Source organism: Scylla paramamosain, chromosome 27 (assembly GCF_035594125.1).
Source record: "Scylla paramamosain isolate STU-SP2022 chromosome 27, ASM3559412v1, whole genome shotgun sequence".
NCBI lineage: Eukaryota > Metazoa > Arthropoda > Malacostraca > Decapoda > Portunidae > Scylla > Scylla paramamosain.
In genome coordinates, this window is record NC_087177.1 from 7235001 (window position 1) to 7258687 (window position 23687).

Consider the following 23687-nt stretch of genomic DNA (forward strand, 5'->3'; position numbering starts at 1 on the left):
CTGAAGTATAAGATCCTTTGGAATTATAGTCCTTTTCTTAAGTAAGGTTTCTCAAACAGAATAAACATACATCACATTGCCTTTCAAAAATGGCTTCTTTTCTCATTGGTCTCATACTCTTACTGTAACCATCAAACATGTTTTTTTTTCTTCTTCTTCAAAATACAATATTAATTTTAAAAAATGTGTCATATATATATATATATATATATATATATATATATATATATATATATATATATATATATATATATATATATATATATATATATATATATATATATATATATATATATATATATATATATATATATATATATATATATATATATATATATACATATATATATAAAACAACCATTATATGTATAAGTTAGTGAATGCAGCCTATTTAGGCTTTGTAAATTACAATAAACAGACATGGCCCAGCCAACCAAGGACCCCATAAGTACACTAGTGGTCGCTATTGGTGTGTGTGTGTGTGTGTGTGTGTGTGTGTGTGTGTGTGTGTGTGTGTGTGTGTGTACCCCACGTGTACACTAGTGGCCGCTATTGGTGTGTGTGTGTGATTCACCTATGGTCGTCTACTGGTCACCCAGCCAGCCGTTACCCTATGAAAAGAGCTCAGAGTTCATAGTGACCAATCTTTGGGTAGAACTGAGACCACTTACGCACCATACACTGGGACAGTGAGGTCACAACCCCTTGGGTTATAACCCATACCTACTTGCTGCCAAGTGAACAGGGGCTACACATTAAATAATTTTTCCTTAATATTTGTGATATGTTTTTTTACTTATAAAAAGAACTATTATATACATGTAAGATAGTCTTTTGAGTTTTTTGGAGTATGGTTCAGATAAAAATCCTATTTAATTTTTTATAGAAATTAAGACATGTTGAAAACACACTTTTTCAATATATATATATATATATATATATATATATATATATATATATATATATATATATATATATATATATATAAAATTTTTATATCAATATTCTTCTGCATTTTACGATTTAATCATTTATAACCTTAAATGAAAAATTTTCATATATATATATATATATATATATACTCGTATATATATATATATATATATATATATATATATATATATATATATATATATATATATATATATATATATATATATATATATATATATATTCCCTTTTGTGTAAGGACAGACTAAAAAAAAAAGAAAAAGAAAATTGGCTTGAATTATAGGCATCTCATCTGGAACCCCCTCACAACACCTACCTTGTTAGGAAAATCCATCTTAATACCTCACCCCAATACTTTATTATATTCGCCTTGACCTCAATAGTCATCTTGTGGTGATGGGGCGTACTGTGGCTCAGTTCCTTGAAGTATTCTGCTAACATATAATTGATCCACACTTGTTTGATTTCATAGACAAGGTCTTGCAGAGAGTAAATCTTCCATTCTGCAAGTTTTGTTTTCCTGACATATTGATAGTTCTATATAGGATAGAGGTCTGCAGAGTTTCCTAGCAAATCCAGATTCTCAACATTGTTGTCAGAAAGGAATTTGGGTACTTTACATGATTTATGGCAAGGTGCAGAGTTATGCATGAACATGGTACTGGTAAATACATTCCTTTTCCTTGTTGGAAAGGTATGTGCTTCTCTTAGGATTGGCAGTTACTATTAAATATTAACAGCTCCATGATCCTGGGCAAATGGGGGTTGGAGTGACCATCATACACTCTGCTGTGATGCCTCCAGATAAACAATGAGGGTCTCAACAATCACTCAGCAGACCTTAAGAAATATGTCAGAATCCATTAACTGGAACATTTATATATCCTGCATTACATAGGGAGGTGCTTTATGTTTTTGTGGTAAATGTAAATATATGTGGTAAAATTAATTAAAATAAGTTGATTTAAGTAATTTTATTTTAATCATAACAACCTTGCATCTCTTGCTGTTTTCTACTTTTCATGGTTGTATACTTTACACACTAACCAGAAATTCATCAAACCATGTAAGCATCATGCATTCTTAGATATATCAATGAAGAATTTTGAAACAATTCGTCATGTGTGGAGGTTTTGGAATTGTATTTCAACATAGTTTGCTCAACTACAAGTGAAGAATGCACACTATGTTAAAGTGTTGTGGCTTTAAAGTCCATCATCACGACCAGACATTCCAATCATTTTAAGCTGATAAAGCATGAAGTAATAATTTTCACTTCCATCAAGGGAAATAGTTTGAGAACTTTCTGGAGAAATCATACATATTTAGCATCATTCCTGTATTTCATAACATTATTTATAATGGATGAAATCAGTCTGATGTACTTTGAGCTGAACTTTAAGCTTGTATTGCAGTGACCATGAGTACAAAGGCACTCAAACAACCATGGGACCTGACGATCATTATGTTTAAAGTGCTGCCTTTCTGATCTCTTGGACTGAGATTCAATCCTGAACCCCTAGCAAAAGTCTCTCATGGCTCAAGATTTATTCTTCCTTCAGACAAATTTCAATAGATAGCCAAGGGGGAGCATGGCATTGGTGACAAGTAGTTAAGATACCCATTAAGTAATATGTATGGTATGGTGAAATGGTATAATATACTTATGCAGTTTGTGTTTGTATGTCTGTGTGTGAGAATTACCCTTGCTTTTTATCCAAAGAAGCTTGACATTAAAGAAAACTACTGTACTCTGGTCATGATATAAGGGAAACTAGAACACTGGAAGTTGATATAAATGGAGGGAGGAAGCCATGTAGTGATCAGGAGTACAAGGACCCAAAAATGACCTTGAGACCTGACAGTTGTTATGGTTCTGATGTCTAAGGCGCTGACCTTATGTTCTGTTTGATCCCCAGCTCATGAAAGACTTTCCGATGGGTAACAATTTATCCTGCCTTCAGATAAATTTCTTGGGGGTTCTATTGAGTGCCTAGTGGGGAGACATTATAGCATATCCTTACCTGGTGACATTTCCTTTGCAAGTCATTCTGTAGTCTTTTTTAGCTCCGACATTCACTGTTAGTCCCTTTGATTTAAAAGTTTTGTAAATTGTGACTAGTTTGATAAAGCCATCATATAAGATAGAATATAATATAACAGATATTTATCATAAATCTTCTTGCAATTAGGAGAAGTTAGTAAGTGATACCACCTTGAACATCCATTCACACTGCCTTCATTTAGTAGGTGCTCATTTATTTGAAAATGTTTTTATGATTACATCAATACAAGAATCAATACATTGTCATCACTCATTGAATTATCTTTTGGGATGAATCTCTTATTACTGCTACTTATTTATTATATAGGAAGAAAATCATAATTTCAGATCCATTCTGGCTAGTGATCTAATTTGCAGCAGAAAGCATCCGATGAAGTGGAGATTAATTTATCATTACCAATGACTTTACATTATATAGGTAGTTGTTCATGATATATGTGGAATCATAAGTGAATAGAGCATGGCTTCTTTCATCTGTATCAAGAGTGAGAAGTAGATAACAAAAAACTAGAGATTTTCCATATATTGTTGTAAAGATAATTTCTCTTTGTTATGATGATGTATAAAAATATTCTACCATTTGTTAACTAAATCCTCACAAATTGTAATTAATAACAAAGTTGTTGGAACTATTTAAACCTGATTTAAGATTTTAGTTTCGAACAGAATGTGTTTGAGGTCTATCTCTTTCTGGTTTCATTTACTTCTTAAAACATCAATGTGTTTTATATGTAAGTATGAAAGAAAATATTACAGTCATCACTAACTCTGAATGCTACTTCATGAAAATATCTTTCTTCAGACTCATGGTTGAGAAATATAAGGGGCCACTTAGGGTTAAGGCCAAGTGCTTTAGAGGCTTTTTAGATCACATTCCTCAGGATGTTTCTTACATCTCCCGGACATGACCATGAGACATGCATCCTGCACCTGTAGCTCCTTCAGATGAGTGCCTCCCAGATTCCATCTCGGAGGATGCAGAAGATGAGAGCGTGGTACTGGAGCCAAGTGGGTCGAGGGAACTTTGCACCGACATTGAGTTGTCCTGGGGGCGTCTCCTGTTGGGGGAGAGCTTTGCTGGGTCCACGCTGCTTGGGTCTGCCTGCGGGAGGAGCCGTCAACAGGGGTCAGAAGGCTCTTGTCTTCAGACAGGACTCGGAGTGGCTGGCCGAGTCTGATGAGTTCAGAATTTATTAAGGAAAGCCACAGAGGAGAAGACAAAAGTAAATAAAGGACATGCACTGAAGTTCACTGAGAAAGTTGACAAGGTGAATTTAATTTAAAAGCCAAGGCTTTTATAGTTGGCTTATATTTTTCAGTTTTTGATGTGCATAACATACATCATGAGTTGGTCATCTGAAATCTGAAATCACACAGGTGGCTTTGTTATCTTTGTATAAACCTGTTTCCCATCCAGAGGGCAATGAAATCAACCAAATTATTGATAATCATCATGTGGCAATGTCCTTACCTGATATGCCAGTGCATTCATGATGATATGGTAGGGGACAAGGCCAAGTGGGTGGATCTCTTTCATGAGGATGTTAGCCGGTATTTTGTAGAATTGGATGAATTCTAGGAAATTGCCGATAACCTCCTTGAGGTCTGTGTTGGGTTGATTGTCGCAATGTTTTTTTGACCACATGAGACCCGCCTGTCAGTAGGACACAAATTATGGAATGGATAGCAAACAGGAGAAATACCTATAGAAGGGAAAATCTAACAGCTGAATTGAAGAAAAGACCATATCATTCTCTCTCTCTCTCTCTCTGTGATTGTGCATTTATGTTGTGCTGTTTGTTTGTGTTATTTGATTAATTATGTAGACCAATTAATGTATTATTCATGTGTGGTGTGGTATATATGGAAAAATAGAAATTGTAGTATAAAAAAAAAAAAAAAAAAAAATATATATATATATATATATATATATATATATATATATATATATATATATATATATATATATATATATATATATATATATATATATATATATATATATATATATATATATATATATATATATATATATATATATATATATATATATATAAATATATATATATATATATATATATATATACACACACACACACACACACTGGAACCTCAGTTACCGAACGTCTCCCTTTTTTGAACTTGGTTTTTGAACAAAAATTTTAACTTGTAATTGCTTCGGTTGCTGTACCATAATTTTGGTTTTTGAACAAATTTACTTGATTTCAAATAGTACAAGACATAGCAAAAGCTACCATTTATTGCTAATTTATAGTTTCTATAAATATTTCCATCATTTTTATATATTTGGAGGAGAGATACAGTGGGTAAGACAGTGATTTAATCTTTGAAATAAATGTGATCCCATTGAAGAAGTTCCTTGATGTAAATAAACCAGATTAGGCACTCAGGAGTAATCCCAAACCTGCTGTCGCTCTCTCTATGACCCATAATGCCATCACTACTATACAAATGCATTTTCCCAGTAGCTTTTCCCAGCAGCAAGATGTCTAAGTGTAATGATCACCTTCATTTTGGCAGTGAGTGGGTTGCTCCTCTCTGTGTCACTGTAAGGCTTCCTTCACTTGATCAGTGACAAAGAGAATGCCTGCATGATCTAAGCAATATCTTTTGATGAGTTCTGTGCCACTAAGTTCATTTAATAGATCCTTTCTGGATAAAAAAAAAATTCTTAGCTGGAGATGTTGTGGACCGGCCATCTTAGCTGTGGGAGTGTTGGTCATTACCTGCTAAGACATGGTGGATGGGTGTCTGAGAACGAATGAATCTATTTTATGTTGATTCCTATGAGGAAAATAGTTTCAATTTTTGAACAGTTTGGATTCTGAACAACATTCAGGAATGAATTAAGTTGTGTGTGTGTGTGTGTGTGTGTGTGTGTGTGTGTGTGTGTGTGTTTTTCACCTTCAGTCTTAATACACACATAGATTTTTTTTCATCAGCAAACATATCCTCATGATGAGGGCTTACAATTTGTATTGTTCAGTTTATGAGTGAGGCTGTGACATGTAATGACAAGATGGTCAAAGCTAACCAAAACCTTGTCAGGGCTTGGTAATTATACTGGCTTGATCAATGAGGTGAAGGTCTTTAGTAATCTTGGGTAAAGTGTCAGGTTAGCATTTCTGTGAATATTCTGGCAAAGATTTGATCCCGAGCAAAAGCCTATCATGCCAATTTTTCCTGCCTTCATGTCAGTTTTTCAGTATCTCCATGTAGTTCCATGACAGAGCATGGCACAAGGTGGCAGCAATGGATTTCCAAACAAGGGGTCAACCTATGACCACTGAAGAAGGAGGTATGGGCATGTACAACCAAATAAGATAGTCTCAGAGAAGAAAGAGAAAAGTGAACTGGAGTCTCAGAGAGGAAAAAAAATTATGAGTGCATTTTGGTTATGTTTCAAAGGAGAAGAGTTTGGTGAAAGTATCTCATGGTTGAGATGCTATTTGGGAGTGAATACTAAACTCTTATGATGAGAAAGAAAATCACAGATCCAGACACAATCCATTGGGCATATAGATTCCAGAAATTTGTGATGAGCTGTAGCTTAAATACCTCCCTCATATGGGCAGTACAACAGGAATGATTCAAGTTACAACAACACAAACCTTTACTTAAATTTGCTACTACAGCTGTTGCTGCTTCTTATGCCACATAATTTGCACATTTGTATCATAGAACAACTCCCATGAAGTTAGGTCTTCTGTGTTGCCTCTGCCATTACTTTTTCTCCAGCCAGTTGATTACAGGACCCTTATCCATCTATGAATAAAGTACTGCTCTTACATACTGAAAGTTTAATAACACACCCTGTTATTAGTTTGGGTTTAGAGGATGGGATGGATGGCATGTTTTTACCTGAAACTTGGTGAACTCGTCAGCACGCAATTCCTCCCTTGCCATGATGAGTCTCACTACGTGCTGTGGCAGTAATGTAAATGAACCCAGATTGAGAACTTCGTTGCCATGTTCATCAACGAATTCCAGCACCTGTGGAATGATTGATTCAGTGACTAAGAAAACTTTTCTCTACGTTGTTAGAATTTTGTCTTTTTTTTACTCAGCAATATATATATATATATATATATATATATATATATATATATATATATATATATATATATATATATATATATATATATATATATATATATATATCATACACACACACACTTGCCAGTGTATAAACTTTCTTCAAAATTCTTGTTAATCTTATTATTTTTCAGATCTTTAAAATTTCCAAAATCAAATTATTGATATCTACATTTTAAGGCAACATGTAAAATAAAGTATGAACCAAAGTGTCATACATTAGTTTAAATAGAGAAGAGGTAGGAGATGAAAATAGCTTATATGAGAGTGTTTAAAATTTTTTTAAAAAGTCTCCTTAAGTTATCTCCTCCTGGACATTCTTTTCACAGCAACTTTTCCTCAGGTTTGGTATCTACTCATCCTCTTGTTGCTCATTGTGTCTTGACTGCTTCCTTTGTGGTATTATACCTTGGATCTCATTTAATAATTCAAAAAAATTCTTGTGCTGCTAGGGCTGTATGCCATCAAACTGTCACTAAAGATAAACTTCATAAACTTGAAACCATGAAGCTCATCTCTTCAAAATCTAATTCAGGTTTGCCCATTTGTCTATCTGTCTGTCTGTCCATCATGCCTATCTGCCTGTCAGTATGAAAAATGAATGCATTTGTCATTTTATTAACTATATGGAGGAGTTACCTACCTTCTGCACCATGGACTTCGTACACTTGTATTGGATGTAACGCTCTGCAGAGGCTAGCAAAGCACACACTGTGTCCACATTGATACAACATTGCACAAATCCTGAACAACCTTTCCTCAGCTCATCCAGCCCATAGTAGTCTGCTGCATTCATTAAGCCTGAGAAAGAGAGAGAGAGAGTAGAATATTAAAATCACAAAGCTACAAAAGCTTTCACTTGAAAATACCCTTGCTCTATCCACATTATACAAGTTTTTAACATGCTTGAAATATTCAAAAGAATAGAAAGTGAGCATATTATTTGAAGCATTACTAGTCACAGTGCACAGCAGAAGGGACATGCTTCAGTTCCTATTTCATCTGTCTTGATCAGTGAGTATTTTCATTCCCTTTTGAGAACTCATATTCAGCTTACAAGCAGATAATTTTGTGCAACACTATATTATTGTGCACTGTAAATATACATTATAATTAATACACACACAAACACACATATACACACACACACACTTACACACTGTGTAGTGTAGTGGTTAGCACGCTCAGCTCACAACCAAGAAGGCCCGGGTTCAAATCCCGGGCGCTGCGAGGCAAATGTGTAGCCTCTGTTCACCTAGCAGCAAGTAGGTATGGGATGTAACCCGAGGGGTTGTGACCTTGCTGTCCTGGTGTGTGGTGTGTCATTGGTCTCAGTCCTACCTGAAGACCGGTCACTATGAGCTCTGAGCTCTTTCCTTAGGGGAACGGCTGGCTGGGTAACCAGCAGGCGACCATAGGTGAATCACACACACAGACACACACACACACACACACACACACACACACACACACACACACACACACACACACACACACACACACACACACACACACACACACATACTCACAGTGTTGTAGGAAAATTATGTGAAAGAACAATGAAGGAAAGATGGATGGAACACTTGGAAAGAGATAAAATTTTAGTAAACTGTCAATTTGAATTTAGGAGGGGAAGATCATGCTCCCTGAGCTTATTTTCCTTTTATTCTAGGGTAGTTGATATTGTGCAGAAAAGAGAAGGATGGGTGGATGGTGTCTACTTAGACTTGAAGAAGGCATTTGACAAAGTGCCACACTTGAGATTGCTATGGAAGATAAAAAAAAGTATGGAAAAATTGGAGGAAGACTGCTGGAGTGGATGGAGGATTATCTGGATGATAGAGAGATGAAAACTGTAATACGAGACCAAAATTCATCTTGGCTGAAAATAACTAGTGGTGTCCCACAGGGGTCAGTGTTGGGACCAATAATGTTTGTAATATATGTGGACGACATAAATGAAGAAATAAATAGTTATAATTATGAACTTATTTGCAGATGATGCTAAGCTGATGAGAAGGGTAGAAAATGTAAATGACTGTATGGTACTGCAATATGATGTAAATAAGATAAATAGATGGAGTAAATCTTGGCAAATGGAATTCAATTTAAGTAAATGTAAAGTAATTGAGTTTGGTGAGAGTAAGGAAAGAGTACAATATTATGAGGTGGATGGTGTGAAGTTAAAGAAGTCAAAAGAAGAAGCGGATTTGGGAGTAAGGGTTACTGAAAATTTGACTCCAGATAGACACATTGATAAAATTACTGGAGAGACGATGAATTTGTTAAAAAGAGTAAGAATGGCATTCTCATATTTGCATAAAGAAATCATAAAAAAGTTATTGATTTCCATGGTAAGACCAAGATTGGAATATGTGGCAGTGGTGTGGTCTCCTAATACAAAGAGGAATATTATAAAAATTAGAAAGAATACAAAGAGCAGTCAATAAGATGGTTCCAGAGTTGAGTAAATCGACCTATGAAGAGAGATTAAGAATGTTGGAAATTCCTACCCTTGAAAACAGGAGAGAGAGAGAGAGGAAATTCAATAAACATCTATAGAATGATAAATGGTATGGAAAATGCGGACAAAGAAGGTTTTATAAATTCAGACACACGGAGTACAATAGGAAGTTGAAGAAAGTTAACTGTAGAAGAGACATTAAGAAATATAGTTTTCCTCACAGAAGTGTGAACAAACGGAATGAACTCAGTGAAGATCTTGTAAATGCTGAAATTGTCAGTGCTTTGAAGACCAAACTAGATAGATATAGAGACAGGATACTATTAGATTACTCCCTTCCCGTAGAGCACAACTAGGTAAATACAACAAGGTAAATACACACACACACACACACACACACACACACACACACACACACACACACACACACACACACACACACACACACACACACACTATTTTGTCTTGAATGGGACATCACAGAAACACTGAAAAATTGCTCTTGAGGTAGAATAAATTGGCTGTGCCTGAGATAGGTGTCAAAGTCAATTGATCTTCAGCAGAACTCCCAGGGTATTTCCAGTCAAATGCATCATCTTCAAGAGAATTTTATAGATTCTTGACTGACCTATCACTTTTCAGGTTTCCCCCTCCATTTAAATCAAAATCTGGTGCTTCTGTTATCAGTTTTTCCTTCTTCATCTCATTTTTCTGGGAGCTCCATCTCTGAGATTATTTTAATTTTGGATATGGCCAAGTCTCTTTTAAGGATTATGGAGTGAGCCTCCTCTTTGAGATCATCAGTGCTTCCACCAATGTAATTCCTGACTTAGGAACATTTTGAAAATGTGTACAGCAAAATTGATCTGTAGGTGGAATATGTGCTGGTTGGTCAGTGTAGGTGCAACAAAAGCCGCAAATAATTGAAAGATTCTGAAACAATGACATTCTTAGGAAATAGAGCCAAATCTAAAGAACATCCTATGTTTTATGACTTGGTAGATGTAGAAGAAAATGAAATATTAGCAGATTAAATTAAGAGGTTAGAAGATAACAGTTGAAATATGTATTATCAGCTTAATGGTGTACATATTTTTTTAAATTGATTGAGGAAAGGCTAGAAATTAAGAATTGTATATTACAAGAGTGAGGAAGTGAAAACTAAGTGGTATTGTGGGTGTATTGATAACCTAACAAATAGTCAGGATTTTTTTTTTTTTTTTTTTTTGTCGAGACAGGTTAATTTACATACCTAATAAAGTACGTGGCTGGAGTGTTACACATCCAGTGTGGATGTATTCAATTAATTGCCTGAAGACATCTGGTTCAAATTCTTCAACAATCAGTGTTTGGTGCACGTTGCCTTGGGGCTGCCAGAGAAGGAAGGGAAAAAGGAGGAGGTGACATGGAAGTGGAAGGCCAAGGGATGAGGGGAATCCAAACACTGGACTAGAAGAGAATACTATCATGATAATTCACAAGGAAATTAATGGCAGTACAGATGATTATAGGAAAGACAGCAGGAGGGAGTAATAAAGAGTGGTTATATAATTTTAAGTTCTTCAGAGGGACATGGGACAAATATGTTACTGCAGAATATATCAAACATCCGTTTTGATCCTTGTAGCTTCTTGGTGTTAGATTATACAAATCTGTGTAAGCATGTAGCTGGCCATATAAGCAGATATTGAAATAGAGCTAACAATCTTAACATACATTTTTTCCCTGAAAGTGGTATCACAATAATCATTCCTGTCTTTCATACCTTGTGATTTGTTTGGACCTGGCTGAGCTGGTTGGCTGGGGATGCTCATTCAGAAACTTCTACCATTATTGTTAATACAATTGCAACTACTACTACTACTACTACTACTACTACTACTGCTGCTGCTGCTGCTGCTGCTGCTGCTGCTGCTGCTGCTGCTGCTGCTGCTGCTGCTGCTGCTACTACTACTACTACTACTACTACTACTACTACTACTACTACTACTACTACTACTACTACTACTACTATTACTACTACTACTACTTCTACTACTACTACTACTACTACTACTACTATTACTACTATTACTACTACTACTAATAATAATAATAATAAAGATATTGCTACTAGTGATAGTCATGATAATGATTATGATAGCAGTTGTAGCAATAATGATGATGATGATAATAACAACATTAATAATAATAATAATAATAATAATAATAATAATAATAATAATAATAATAATAATAACAATAATAATAAAAAAAACGGAAGGAGGAAAATTGACAAATTTTAATGAATAAATACGTATAGTGTTGGATGGAATGATAAAATCAAGAGACGTGTAGCTGTTGGGAGGTAAAAAAAATAAATGGTTTGAATGAAAAAAAAAAAAAAAAGAAAAATACTGAAAGATAAGAAGAGATGGAAGAAGTTGCGTGAGGTATGAATTGAGAAAGTTTCTGGGTATCATTTAGGATGTTTCAGAGAGACAAGTTAATGGCGTACGCTGAATATATATATATATCGCGAGTAGATGGAGAAAAAGGTCTGAAAAGAAAGGCTGGTGATCTTTTTGTTGGCAGCGAAGGTGATTATGATGAATGTGAGAGAAAGAGACACTAATTCTGGTGCTCCAGGCTCAGCCAGGCAGTACGAAAAATAAGTTCTTCAAAATCAGATCATCCAAAGCATTTGAGATTACTAAGTCATGGTATAAGAAAAAAAAAAATAGAAATGGTACTACGTGGCTCGCATAAAAAGATAAAATGTACGTGTGTGAACTAGGTTAGCCACCAGCATAGATTTCGACTGTATGTAAACTTACCTCTGTGTTAATTCAATGTATTTATTTATATAGGTAACTAGTTATTAGATGTACGAGGAACAGCTTATGTTGAGCAATGACCTATCGTGTCTTTCACGCATTTCATACGAACTTCGCAACATGCATATGGCTAAGACATACAATATGTGATGCTTTTATGTGTACAGTATTTAATAATTGGGAAAGATATTATCGCAGCGTTATGAAAGTATAAAATATTTATATTCTACTTTTAATGAAAAACGGAAATCTAGAGGAGAAATGAGTTATTTATTTACCAAAGGGGTGATTAAGATCTATTTCTTATTTGAAAAAAAAAAAAAAACAGGCAGAGGCGTTATTAGAGAAGCCAGCTGCCATTCATGTTTTATTTATGTAAAAGAACTAACGTCATGCCGGGTAAAAGGTTGGGTTTCCGGCATGCATAAGGAGGGGTGTGGCAGGCCAGTCAGTTGAAGATCACACTGCTAATGTATGCAGGAAAAAAGGCAGCATTTCTCACTTGTTTTGGCTTGCCTTTGTTGATGTTCTGCCACATCCCTCCCTTGAGTCCGTCCTGCCTCACTTTTTTTTTTTTTTTTCTACTTGGGTCACCCATATGCGGGCAAGGAAAGGCGAACCAGGATCGGGCTACGAATGCTTGGAGTAAGAAATACCATGCTTTCGTCTTGTCTGAGTTACGATAACTAAGAAGAAAAAAAACTAAAGATAAAGCGAGATAGATCACACGAATAACAGTGTACACAGGTCTTAGCCACGGGTGGAATACAAGTATGTTCTCCTTTTAAAACATATATATTGAGCACACACACACACACACACACACACACACACACTATCTCTCTCTCTCTCTCTCTCTCTCTCTCTCTCTCTCTCTCTCTCTCTCTCTGCACATCATTTACTCTTAATTGCAGAGTCCCGTTAGCATGATCTTATGGATAATCTGTAAACCAAACTGAAAGTGAGATAGTGAAAATCCAATATCCGTGGCCGAAACCTGGTTGACACTTAGGAACACTACATGGCATATTACTTTTACAAAAAATAGGTGCAATCAAGTTAAGTACATGGAGCTGCAAGATAAGAAAGGGGAACAGGGCCGAGGATAATCTAATCGGACACCGCCTACCTCCGGGATGGTGTCCAGTTTGTGAGTGTATCCGGAGCGCTGGAAGCAACAACACAACACAGCCCATTAGCTAACAACTCTCGGATACACACACACACACACACACACACACACACACATACGATCATTTTACACGTCACGTTGAATATCGGCTTGATGTAAACTTGATGTAAACAATGTAAATCTTGTCTTCATTCATACTGACTCACCTCAATCCATTTAACTTTCTGAAACTTCTTTGTTCCTCCCTTACCCTCCTGTTCACACCTTATCTACTCTTTACTACTATTTCTACTTGTCTTAGTTTCCGCCGTAGTTCACAGCCGATGGCAGGCAGTCAGTGCGTCTTGAAGTCTGACAAACCGGCTTCTGAATGACTAAAATACAAGTAACGGCTTCCTTCTGGTAGACTACCGTAAGCATAATGGTAATACTGATAATAATAATAATAATAATAATAATAATAATAATAATAATAATAATAATAATAATAATAGTAATAATAGTAAGAATACAAAATGCAGAAAATAGACATTTTACATAATACATAGAAAACGTCTAGAACACTAAAAAGATATTTAAGTTGAGGGTGAAAAATAAATATAAATACAGAGACGACGACGATGATGAAAATGACGATAATGATGATGATGATTATGATGATGAAAACAAGGAGGAAGAGGAGGATTATTTGGAGGATAATGGATATATATATATGTATATATATATATATATATATATATATATATATATATATATATATATATATATATATATATATATATATATATATATATATATATATATGATAATAGTGATATAAATTAGGAATGTTTGCAAATGTGTGATTGTCTGCTTGCCTGTCTATGTCTATTTCATTTTTATTTCCACAGCAATCAAATAAAGTTTAGAGATACATCTAACACTGCCCTAAGCACATTGTCGATCTGTACTGAAAATCAAGACAAAAAAAAAAAAAAAAAATCCGTCTTTATAAAAATTAAGCAGCTGATAATTATAATTCAAGATGCAGAACAGGACTGGTAGACGGACTTCCTCTCAGGCGGTCTCTTTCGTGCCCCTAAAATATATGTTCTCTTTGAGGAGTGTTCACTGAATTGCATGCAATCTGTTATTTTCCCTTTGGGAATCTTAAGCAGCATTGCTGCAGCTATTACTCCTCGTCTTGCATCCCTTCAATGTTAACAGCAAGGTGAACAAGGGCTATAGCGCGAGAGAAGCAAGCATTTTTCTCTCCGGCCGGAATCGAAGTTTGGTAGTGAGCTAAATACACTAGCCACCACATATCCGTTGTTGGTGCAGTATCACCTGCAGGGAACACCCGTGTCCTCTACTTAAGCATTCACCAGACTCAAACCTTAATTTATTATTTTTGCATTCACCTTCCTTGCAACACCACCTATGCTTGTGTTACCAAGATCATTCTCTCTCTCTCTCTCTCTCTCTCTCTCTCTCTCTCTCTCTCTCTCTCTCTCTCTCTCTCTCTCTCTCTCTCTCTCTCTCTCTCTCTCTCTCTCGTTTTCACAGCCTTACAACATTAACATTCGAACGCAGAATAATCGATAACTCAACGTCGAAAAATATTGAGTTTTTAGAAAAATATTGACTGCCAAAAGTTACCATATAATACACACACACACACACACACACACACACACACACACACACACACACACACACACACACACTCTCTGAGTTCCTCTTTTGAGCTCAAATAGGAACATCCATAGTTTATAAAGGTGGACTACATCAACATTATGTGAGTAGTGTTGGTTCCACTGAGTTAGGGGCGGGTTGCTTGCTTGGTTTCATCTTGTGGTTAGCTGAACTGGTTCTCAAGGATTTTGGTGAATAATGCTTCCTTCAATATCAAGTCAATATGTGCGTGAGTAAGACTTCTTTTTAATCCTCCTCCTCCTCCTCCTCCTCCTCCTCCTCCTCCTCTTCCCTCATTCTCCATGTTTTGTTGTAATGCATAGAAATGCAGCAACGGGAGTGTCAGCAAAACTGATAGTGTTTGGATATGATGATGAAGAAAACAACATCGACAACGACAACAAGAACAGTAATAACAAGAACAACAATAACAACAGCAACAACAACAATAAAAATTATTTGTCGTGTTGATAATGATGATGATAATAATAGTAGTAATAGTAATAATGATAATAATAATAATAACAATAATAATAATAATAATAATAATAATAATAATAATAATAATAATAATAATGGCAACAACAACAATAATTACAAAAACAACTGCTGCAGCAAGAATAACAACAACAAAAAACGAGAACATCAATGACAGAGGGGAGGTTACCAACACACACACAAGCATGGGGGGGAGGGGGTGGGATGGCTGATGGGAAGGTAGGGACTTGGGGGAGGATACTGTCTGATATTTAGGTTGTGAGACATCAGTTCTTTTAGTGAATTAGTACTGATGGCGATGAAACGTAAAGGTATTGGACGCTGAGAGAATTTCGTCGACTATTGCTATGACGAATTTTTAAGATTACCTGCTTGTAATCTTTTCCTCCTTCCTATTTCTCGATCAAGTGTGAGATTACGGTAAATTACACATGGTTTTGGTAAATTACTGGTATTCCACGCAGTGTTTGAATCGTGGTTAGCATTTGAAATATGTCTTTTGTTTCCAAGTATCTGCAAATTAGACAAGATTAGTAACCAGTGGCACGTAAATGTTAACAGGGAAATATACAGAATGAAATGAATATGAGACTAAAATTCTCTCTCTCTCTCTCTCTCTCTCTCTCTCTCTCTCTCTCTCTCTCTCTCTCTCTCTCTCTCTCTCTCTCTCTCTCTCTCTCTCTCTCTCTCTCTTTAACACACACACACACACACACACACACACACACACACACACACACACACACTTGTCTTTGACTGCAACCGTGCACTGACCCCCTGCCTCCCTTGCTGCTGTCCTTGCAGGTTCATGAGAGGCTCAGATGACCGCTTCAGGAAGAGTTTGATCTTCTTCTCTCGGCTCATGGGTTCCTTCTTCTTCTGCGGTGAGTAGGAGTTATAGAGCAGCTTGTGAAACACCCTGAAACATGAGGTGATTCAGGAGAGGCGGAAAAAAAAAATAAGGTAGATAAAAAGTAAAGCTTGACGAACTAGTACAAATGTGGATAGCAGGACCCTTTCTCTCTCTCTCTCTCTCTCTCTCTCTCTCTCTCTCTCTCTCTCTCTCTCTCTCTCTCTAGTTTCTTGTCCTCTAAATTAAACATGCCATCCAAAAAGCGATGAACCCACCTGCTGCGGGCCGCTAGTACAGCCTTTACGGCGCACACCGGCTCCCGCGTATCCCCTACGAGAAAAGTGACGTCACATAATTCAGGCATAGAGGCCAAGAATTTCATATCCTCCGCCAGGCCCGTCTTGTTTTCGAAGGTGGAGAAGTCAGGCTCGTCCGACAGCGCTCCCGCCATCGCTATCGCCTGCTCCAGCATGCTGTACCTGTGATTGGTGTAGTGGTCAGTAGTATGATGTGATGTAGTTCGATCGCATCGCTGGATAGTTTGCTATATCTTGTTTAATTCTGTCTTTGGTATTTAAAAGAAAAAAAATAGGTGAAGAAAATAGGAAAAGTCAGTGGATTTATTAAGCGAAAAATAATCTCTCACCCTGTACGCTGGTGTGTTAGTACTCCGCAATTTAAGAAAGCTAACAATAAAAGAGTGCAGGACAGATCCGTGTACACAAGTAGCCGGAGCAGCATGGCTGGATAGCACGTAGCACGTACGCAGCAGCACGTTTTCCATGGCGATTTACCCTTCAGTTTAAAGTGAAGAACCAGTATTTACAAAATATTAAGTTAGTAGTGGAAATATGATAAAATAATTGCATTGTCATTAGATCTAATTGCATCTTTCCACCTTCAAATTGAAATAAATGAACTTCATATTGAAACAATTGAACTTTAATTCAAGGCATCTGAAGTTTGATTCATAATATCTCAATTTTAATTCAAAACATCTGAACTTTAATTCAGAACATCGGAACTTTAATCTAGAACATTGATTTTATTTAAAATATCGGAATTTTAATTTAGAACATCTGAACTTCAGTTTAAAACAACTGAAGATCATTTAAAACAGTATTTCCCAACTTAAGTGAAATTTCCTTCTGGGGGGTAAATTTTAGGATTCCAGGGCGGAAATCTGTTAATTAAGGGAAATATAAATGACTAGCTTTTGGCAGGCAGAAAAAGTTTCATATAATGTGGCAGTTGACTTTCCTTCGAGTACTATATACAAATACAAATAAAAATTTATGGTACGATTGCCTTTAGTGGTGACTATGTATGATAATTTTAATCGAAATTCCATAATTTTGTGGTCATTCTATGGAGGGGGAAATCCGAACAGATAAACTGGCTGAAAGGAGAAAAAGACAGACAAAAAAAAAGTTTCGGAACCACTGATTTAAAATGTCTGGTCTGGATTAAAATAACTCAAGTTTGATTTAAAAACGAACTTTTTTTTTTTTTTCAAAGTAAACAAACCTGTAAATACAATTAACTGATGACGTACTGAAACAACTAAGTTGTGGTTATACTTTGTTTTGAAAACTCCATATTATTCACATTCTAAATTAAACCGGTTATTCTAAACTAAACTCAAGCCATTTTAAAAATCAAACTTCAGTTATTTTAAAATCAAACTCCAGGTGCTTTAAATTAACGTTCAGGTATTTACTTGAAGTTCAGTTATTTCAGTTTGAGGGTGAAAAGGTGTAGACATTTTTTGGACCAGTAGGTGTAGTTCAGCCACTCACAAATCGTGGCTCTGTCAAGAGGTCAATAGAGACTAAATGTTAATGGTGTGACAAAAGAACTATACATGTACTTCAAGGTTAGTTACAGTGATGATTTATTGAAAGGTTTGAGAGCGGAGTAATTAAATAAAAATCTTTGCTTTTGTCATGGTTTGTTGTATGACGCTTTCCACCGCCTGGCAGTTCTCTCTCTCTCTCTCTCTCTCTCTCTCTCTCTCTCTCTCTCTCTCTCTCTCTCTCTCTCTCTCTCTCTCTCTCTCTCTCTCTCTCTCCGCAACGCAGCAAATACATGCATAGCGTTGTCTTTTCCAATACTGATTATTATGCTTATGGCCACGCATAGGAGTGGAGAGAAAACCAGGCTCGATATAACAAGCAGTGTGTGTGTGTGTGTGTGTGTGTGTGTGTGTGTGTGTGTGTGTGTGATTATATTCAATAATATTGTGTTTATGCGCCATGCGTGTTTTGTCTGCCTATGCAAATTATGAATCTCTCTTTATTTGTAATTTTTATCCTTTCTATCAAGGTGATCATTAGGGAGCATCTGAATAAATTGGGTAAAGATACGTAAACTGAGGTAATGCGTTCGTCACTGTTCTTGTTTAATCCCGTTTATTATTATTATTATTATTGTTATTGTTGTTGTTGTTGTTGTTGTTGTTGTTGTTGTTGTTGTTGTTTTTGTGTTTATTATTATTATTATTATTATTATTATTATTATTGTTATTATTATTATTATTATTATTATTATTATTATTATCATTATTATTATTATTATTATTATTATTATTATTATTATTATTATTATTATTATTATTATTATTATCATTATTATTATTATTATTATTATTATTACTAGTAGTAGTAGTAGTATCATTATTATTATTATTATTGTTATTATTATTATTATTATTATTATTATTATTATTACTACTACTACTACTACTACTACTACTACTACTACTACTACTACTACTACTACTACTATTTACCTTAATTTAAAAAATCAAGAAGATAAAGTTGAATGCCCATCTTTAATTTAGATTAATTTCATCTGTGTTGGGGAAAAGTCAGTGTCCCAGTGTGGTACGGGGCCCAGCCTGTCTGCACACTACTGCCACTATATATGATACGTGTTCGTAAAACGCGACTGACTGAAGGGGATGGAGCGAAGGATTGGAATCTTCCCTTGTATTTTATTTCTTCGATGAGACAACTTTATAGACACATTGTTTAGGCTACCCGCCTTTAAAGGGGATGTTTTCATTTACACACCCACGAACCCATCCACCCACACACCCACCCACCTACCCACACACACACACACACACACATGGATTAGCAAAGTTGCACACTTACCTCCGTGCCTCAGGCATGGCGTCAGGGGTAACAACGTTGGGAGCCGTGCCGTCAAACATATGTAGTAGTATCTGCTTTGCGTTCTGTCGTTCAAAATGACTCGTGGAAGTAGCGAATGTCAATGGCGGTTGTTGGGTGCACACCAATTATTCAGTGTTGGTTCCACTAGGATGAAGAGCCTTCTGTCTACTGCTTTAACTTCGTGATTGTCATAGCTATATGATTCTCACTTCCTGCTTATATATATATATATATATATATATATATATATATATATATATATATATATATATATATATATATATATATATATATATATATATATATATATATATATATATATATATATATATATATATATACACACACACACACACACACACACACACACACACACACAGTGGAAATCATGACCCGAATATCTACTATTCCATATTGCATTATTTTCCACCGAGACTTTTCGAGCACTGGCTCGTGATCTCACAGCTGGTTCTCCTCCCATTCACTGTCGGCACATCCTTACCCGAGCTGCATCTCAGTGTTAGAACAAATGCTGGCTCATCTCCGCGGATGAGCCCAGAGGAGTTCTGACTCTGATTTTCTGTTCTTAGAGAATTATGACACCCGCCTCACCTCACCACCGTGGCCTTGCAGCCGACACTCCGCACCCACTGAATACAGAATCACCGGTGGCCTCCAAAACTCTCCAGCATTTGAACATCAACATCTCCCACTCGCACTAAAATCTACTGTGTCCGGATTCCTAAAGGAAAGTCTCACTCGACCCACATTCTATTTTTAGACCTGTGACGTGCTTTATCTTCCAAGTTTCTAATTTCATGTCTTAGTTGTATGAAATTTATCCCTATGCGATCTGTTACTTAGACACAATAAGTGCTATCGAGTCAGTGTTGTTCTATATTCATACATCACTTCGGAAGTCGTGGATTCGGACGGGGCTATATTGATCAGAGCAACAGGCTGCTGTGCCTCCCGCCTCCGTCCGCGCACACGCAACTCAAGGCAGTTTTCTTTGATTCTTCATTTCCTGACGGTCACCTTCCAAGGGAATACTTTTACATATGAAAATATGAAGTACGTCTCCCAATAATAGAAGCAGTAATAAATAATACTAATAATTAGGCTAGGTTAAGAAAACTCGTAAATGCTATGAATCTTATTTTCACAAGAGTTGAAATAAATATTTATCTATTTATTTATTTTAGCAAAAATCATATTAGATAATTGGAAATATACTTATTTTCACAAGCATCTAAGTTACATATGAATATTAGTTCTAGTTCATTACAAGGAATCATAACATACAGAGATCATGATTCCATAATACATTGTGAGGTCGCCGCTATAAAGGCATAATAATAATAATAAAAAACATGATATTTAGAAAAAAAAAATATCATAGAAATTATATGCAAATATAATCAATACATAATTACATGATTTTTTGCACAAATGCGGTCATTCCTCTTTCTATCTAAGTTGACTAAAATGTGGAAACTGCTGAAGTGATTTTAGTGATAACATAAGTGTGCCGTGATAACAGATCGATATTCCACTGTGTAGTGCACCACTGCCATGGATAAGCTGACACTATAGCGTTGCGTCATATGGGCTTTTCCTGTCATAGATTACCGATTACCAAATGGAGTCGATTGATTTTTTTGGCATTTATGTAACATATGAAAATAAGTTAAAAGTTCAAAATTACTACGAGAAATGGATGGATAGATAGATATATAGATAGACTGACAGACAGAGAGAGAGAGAGAGAGAGAGAGAGAGAGAGAGAGAGAGAGAGAGAGAGAGAGAGAGAGAGAGAGAGAGAGAATGGTGGGACAATGAGCAAGTGAGTAAATACATTGTATAGAGGAGAGGGAAAATTAGAGATTAGTAATGACATAGTAATGCTAATTTCACTATCTATAGTACTGAGAGAGCTCGTTCCGTCTGTCCGTCTATATGGGACTCAATCTTGGAATCAGAGCAACAGTCTAAAAGATTATCGTCAAGACGGGCTGACGAGATTTCAAAATTTCTCACGCTATTAATAGTCAGTTATCAGGAAAGTACTATCATTCAAGAGGCAGAGTCAAGGTGAGAGGGAAGGGAAGGAGGAAAGAATAAAGGTAGGGGAGGAAAGAAAAAGAAATCTGATAAGGAGAGATATTTGCGCTCGGAAAGGAGGAAGAGGAGGAGGAGGAGGGGGAGGAGGATGTGGTGGTTGTGGTGGCACACAGCACTTTATAACCTTTCTTGTATTTTGATCCTTTAAGCTCTCTCTCTCTCTCTCTCTCTCTCTCTCTCCTCTCTCTCTCTCTCTCTCTCTCTCTCCTCTCTCTCTCTCTCTCTCTCTCTCTCTCTCCTCCTCCTCCTCCTCCATCTTTAATTTTGTTCTCCCGCACGTAGGTTACCGTTAGAAGTTAACCAGGTGTCCTAATTTTTATGTATTTTTCAGTGGAACACGATATCTTCTTTCTTGCCAGCCACGAATGGAGGGGGATGGGTGGAGAGGCGTGTTCGTTTTTATTATCATGAGTCTTATTATACATTAGTTATTGCAATTTGTTAAACACCGCTTGTCATCTATCCAAGGTCATATAATTCTTCATTGTACTATTTTAATTATTGCTATATACATTTTTAAAACTTATTTCTATATACATTTACTCTGTATATTTTTCCAGTACGCCATTACTACCTGACCATTGAGAAAAATACATAATATCGGCGTCAGCGTACAATTGTACATTTGTTTGAATCGGTAAACAAGTATGGTTTGCTTGCTTTTCATTTACGGCACTAGCATCTCAGAATATCTAAAGTTCTCACAAAATGTAACACCCTCGCACCAATAACACACTTCATGTGGGCTGCAGGACACCTCGGCACTAAGCATACCAGACACACCACAAAGATGAAGGGCTTCCTTTAGACATGCAGCCTCGGCGAAGGCATGTCATTCTTTTGTGAAATCTCCTTCGGCTCATGAGTATGGGTGAGGTGGACGTGAATGATATAAATAAATCAACTTCATAAGACTTAATAAACAAATATTTTTACATAACTTACAACTTTGACAATGCAAATCATATTTACCGATGGTTCACTTATTCAGATCCAGCATTATACGCTTCTAAGGCACAACAGTATACTCGTACTTTCTAATCCACCCACATCTACACCACGGTGTCTGGACATCTCGTTATTTCTTATAATATTATACCGTTTCATTACAGTAACTCCGTATGTTATTGATTTCCAAGACATTTAACATTTGGCAGCATGTAATAATAATAATAATAATAAACGGTTTATTATTTAGGCAGTTAACAAACTGAAAATGTACATAGTGTGTGTGTGTGTTTGTGTGTGTGTGTGTGTGTGTGTGTGTGTGTGTGTGTGTGTGTGTGTGTGTGTGTGTGAAATATTTTTTTATTAATAAGTAAAAAGCAGTGATATCCTGGAAGTTAATGACAGTTTATATATATATATATATATATTATATTATATATATATATATATATATATATATATATATATATATATATATAATATATATATATATATATATATATATATATAATATATATATATCCTTTACAATATGAATTTTGGTGCCCCATAGAACACGTGATGGCTGTTTGGACAACAAAAGAGAGAAAAAAAGAAATAGGGTGACTGAAATACGTAAGATACTTTTTTGGTTGCACTGTATTTTCATTACACAATCATATCCGTGCTGACAATATGTGCTGAATGGAAGGCGTAATTGAACAGATACAATTATTTCATACTGGAAATTTGTTTTGTATTGCAATAGGGATAGGCTTTCAGTGAACAGATGATGACACATGTATAGATTTCTTTGGGTTACTGAATGAAGCTATTGATGGCCCATCAAATAATGAGAGAGACAAGAGGTGTGAGATACACTAACAT

At 35.8% G+C, this 23687-nt stretch overlaps 1 protein-coding gene across 6 annotated transcripts; it reads right to left on the bottom strand.

The window, feature by feature from the left end:
- Nucleotides 1-1910: 1910 nt before the first annotated feature.
- Nucleotides 1911-20485, bottom strand: LOC135114112 (serine-enriched protein-like). Of its 6 annotated transcripts, none has more exons than XM_064029817.1 (10): nt 20361-20485; nt 19728-19963; nt 16845-17048; nt 16491-16635; nt 13542-13580; nt 10849-10966; nt 7776-7933; nt 6899-7030; nt 4488-4670; nt 1911-4118 (listed from the first exon to the last, which is right to left on the bottom strand). In XM_064029817.1, the coding sequence occupies exons 2-10, from the start codon at nt 19784-19786 to the stop codon at nt 3906-3908; spliced, it is 1251 nt and encodes a 416-aa protein (XP_063885887.1). In that variant the 5' UTR covers nt 19787-19963; nt 20361-20485; the 3' UTR covers nt 1911-3905. The 6 variants fall into 6 exon arrangements, with proteins under 6 accessions (XP_063885887.1, XP_063885886.1, XP_063885892.1 ...); XM_064029816.1 differs by having other exon boundaries at nt 19728-19960; nt 20361-20480; XM_064029822.1 differs by having other exon boundaries at nt 1911-4190; nt 19728-19960; nt 20361-20480.
- Nucleotides 20486-23687: the final 3202 nt, after the last annotated feature.

Coding starts and splice junctions, on each gene's coding strand:
- LOC135114112 (XM_064029817.1), bottom strand. CDS start 19,786: ATGTTTGACGGCACGGCTCCCAACGTTGTTACCCCTGACGCCATGCCT. Junction 17,049..19,727: donor GCCATGCCTGAGGCACGGAG/GTAAGTGTGCAA, acceptor CACCAATCACAG/GTACAGCATGCTGGAGCAGG. Junction 16,636..16,844: donor GTACTAGCGGCCCGCAGCAG/GTGGGTTCATCG, acceptor CTCATGTTTCAG/GGTGTTTCACAAGCTGCTCT.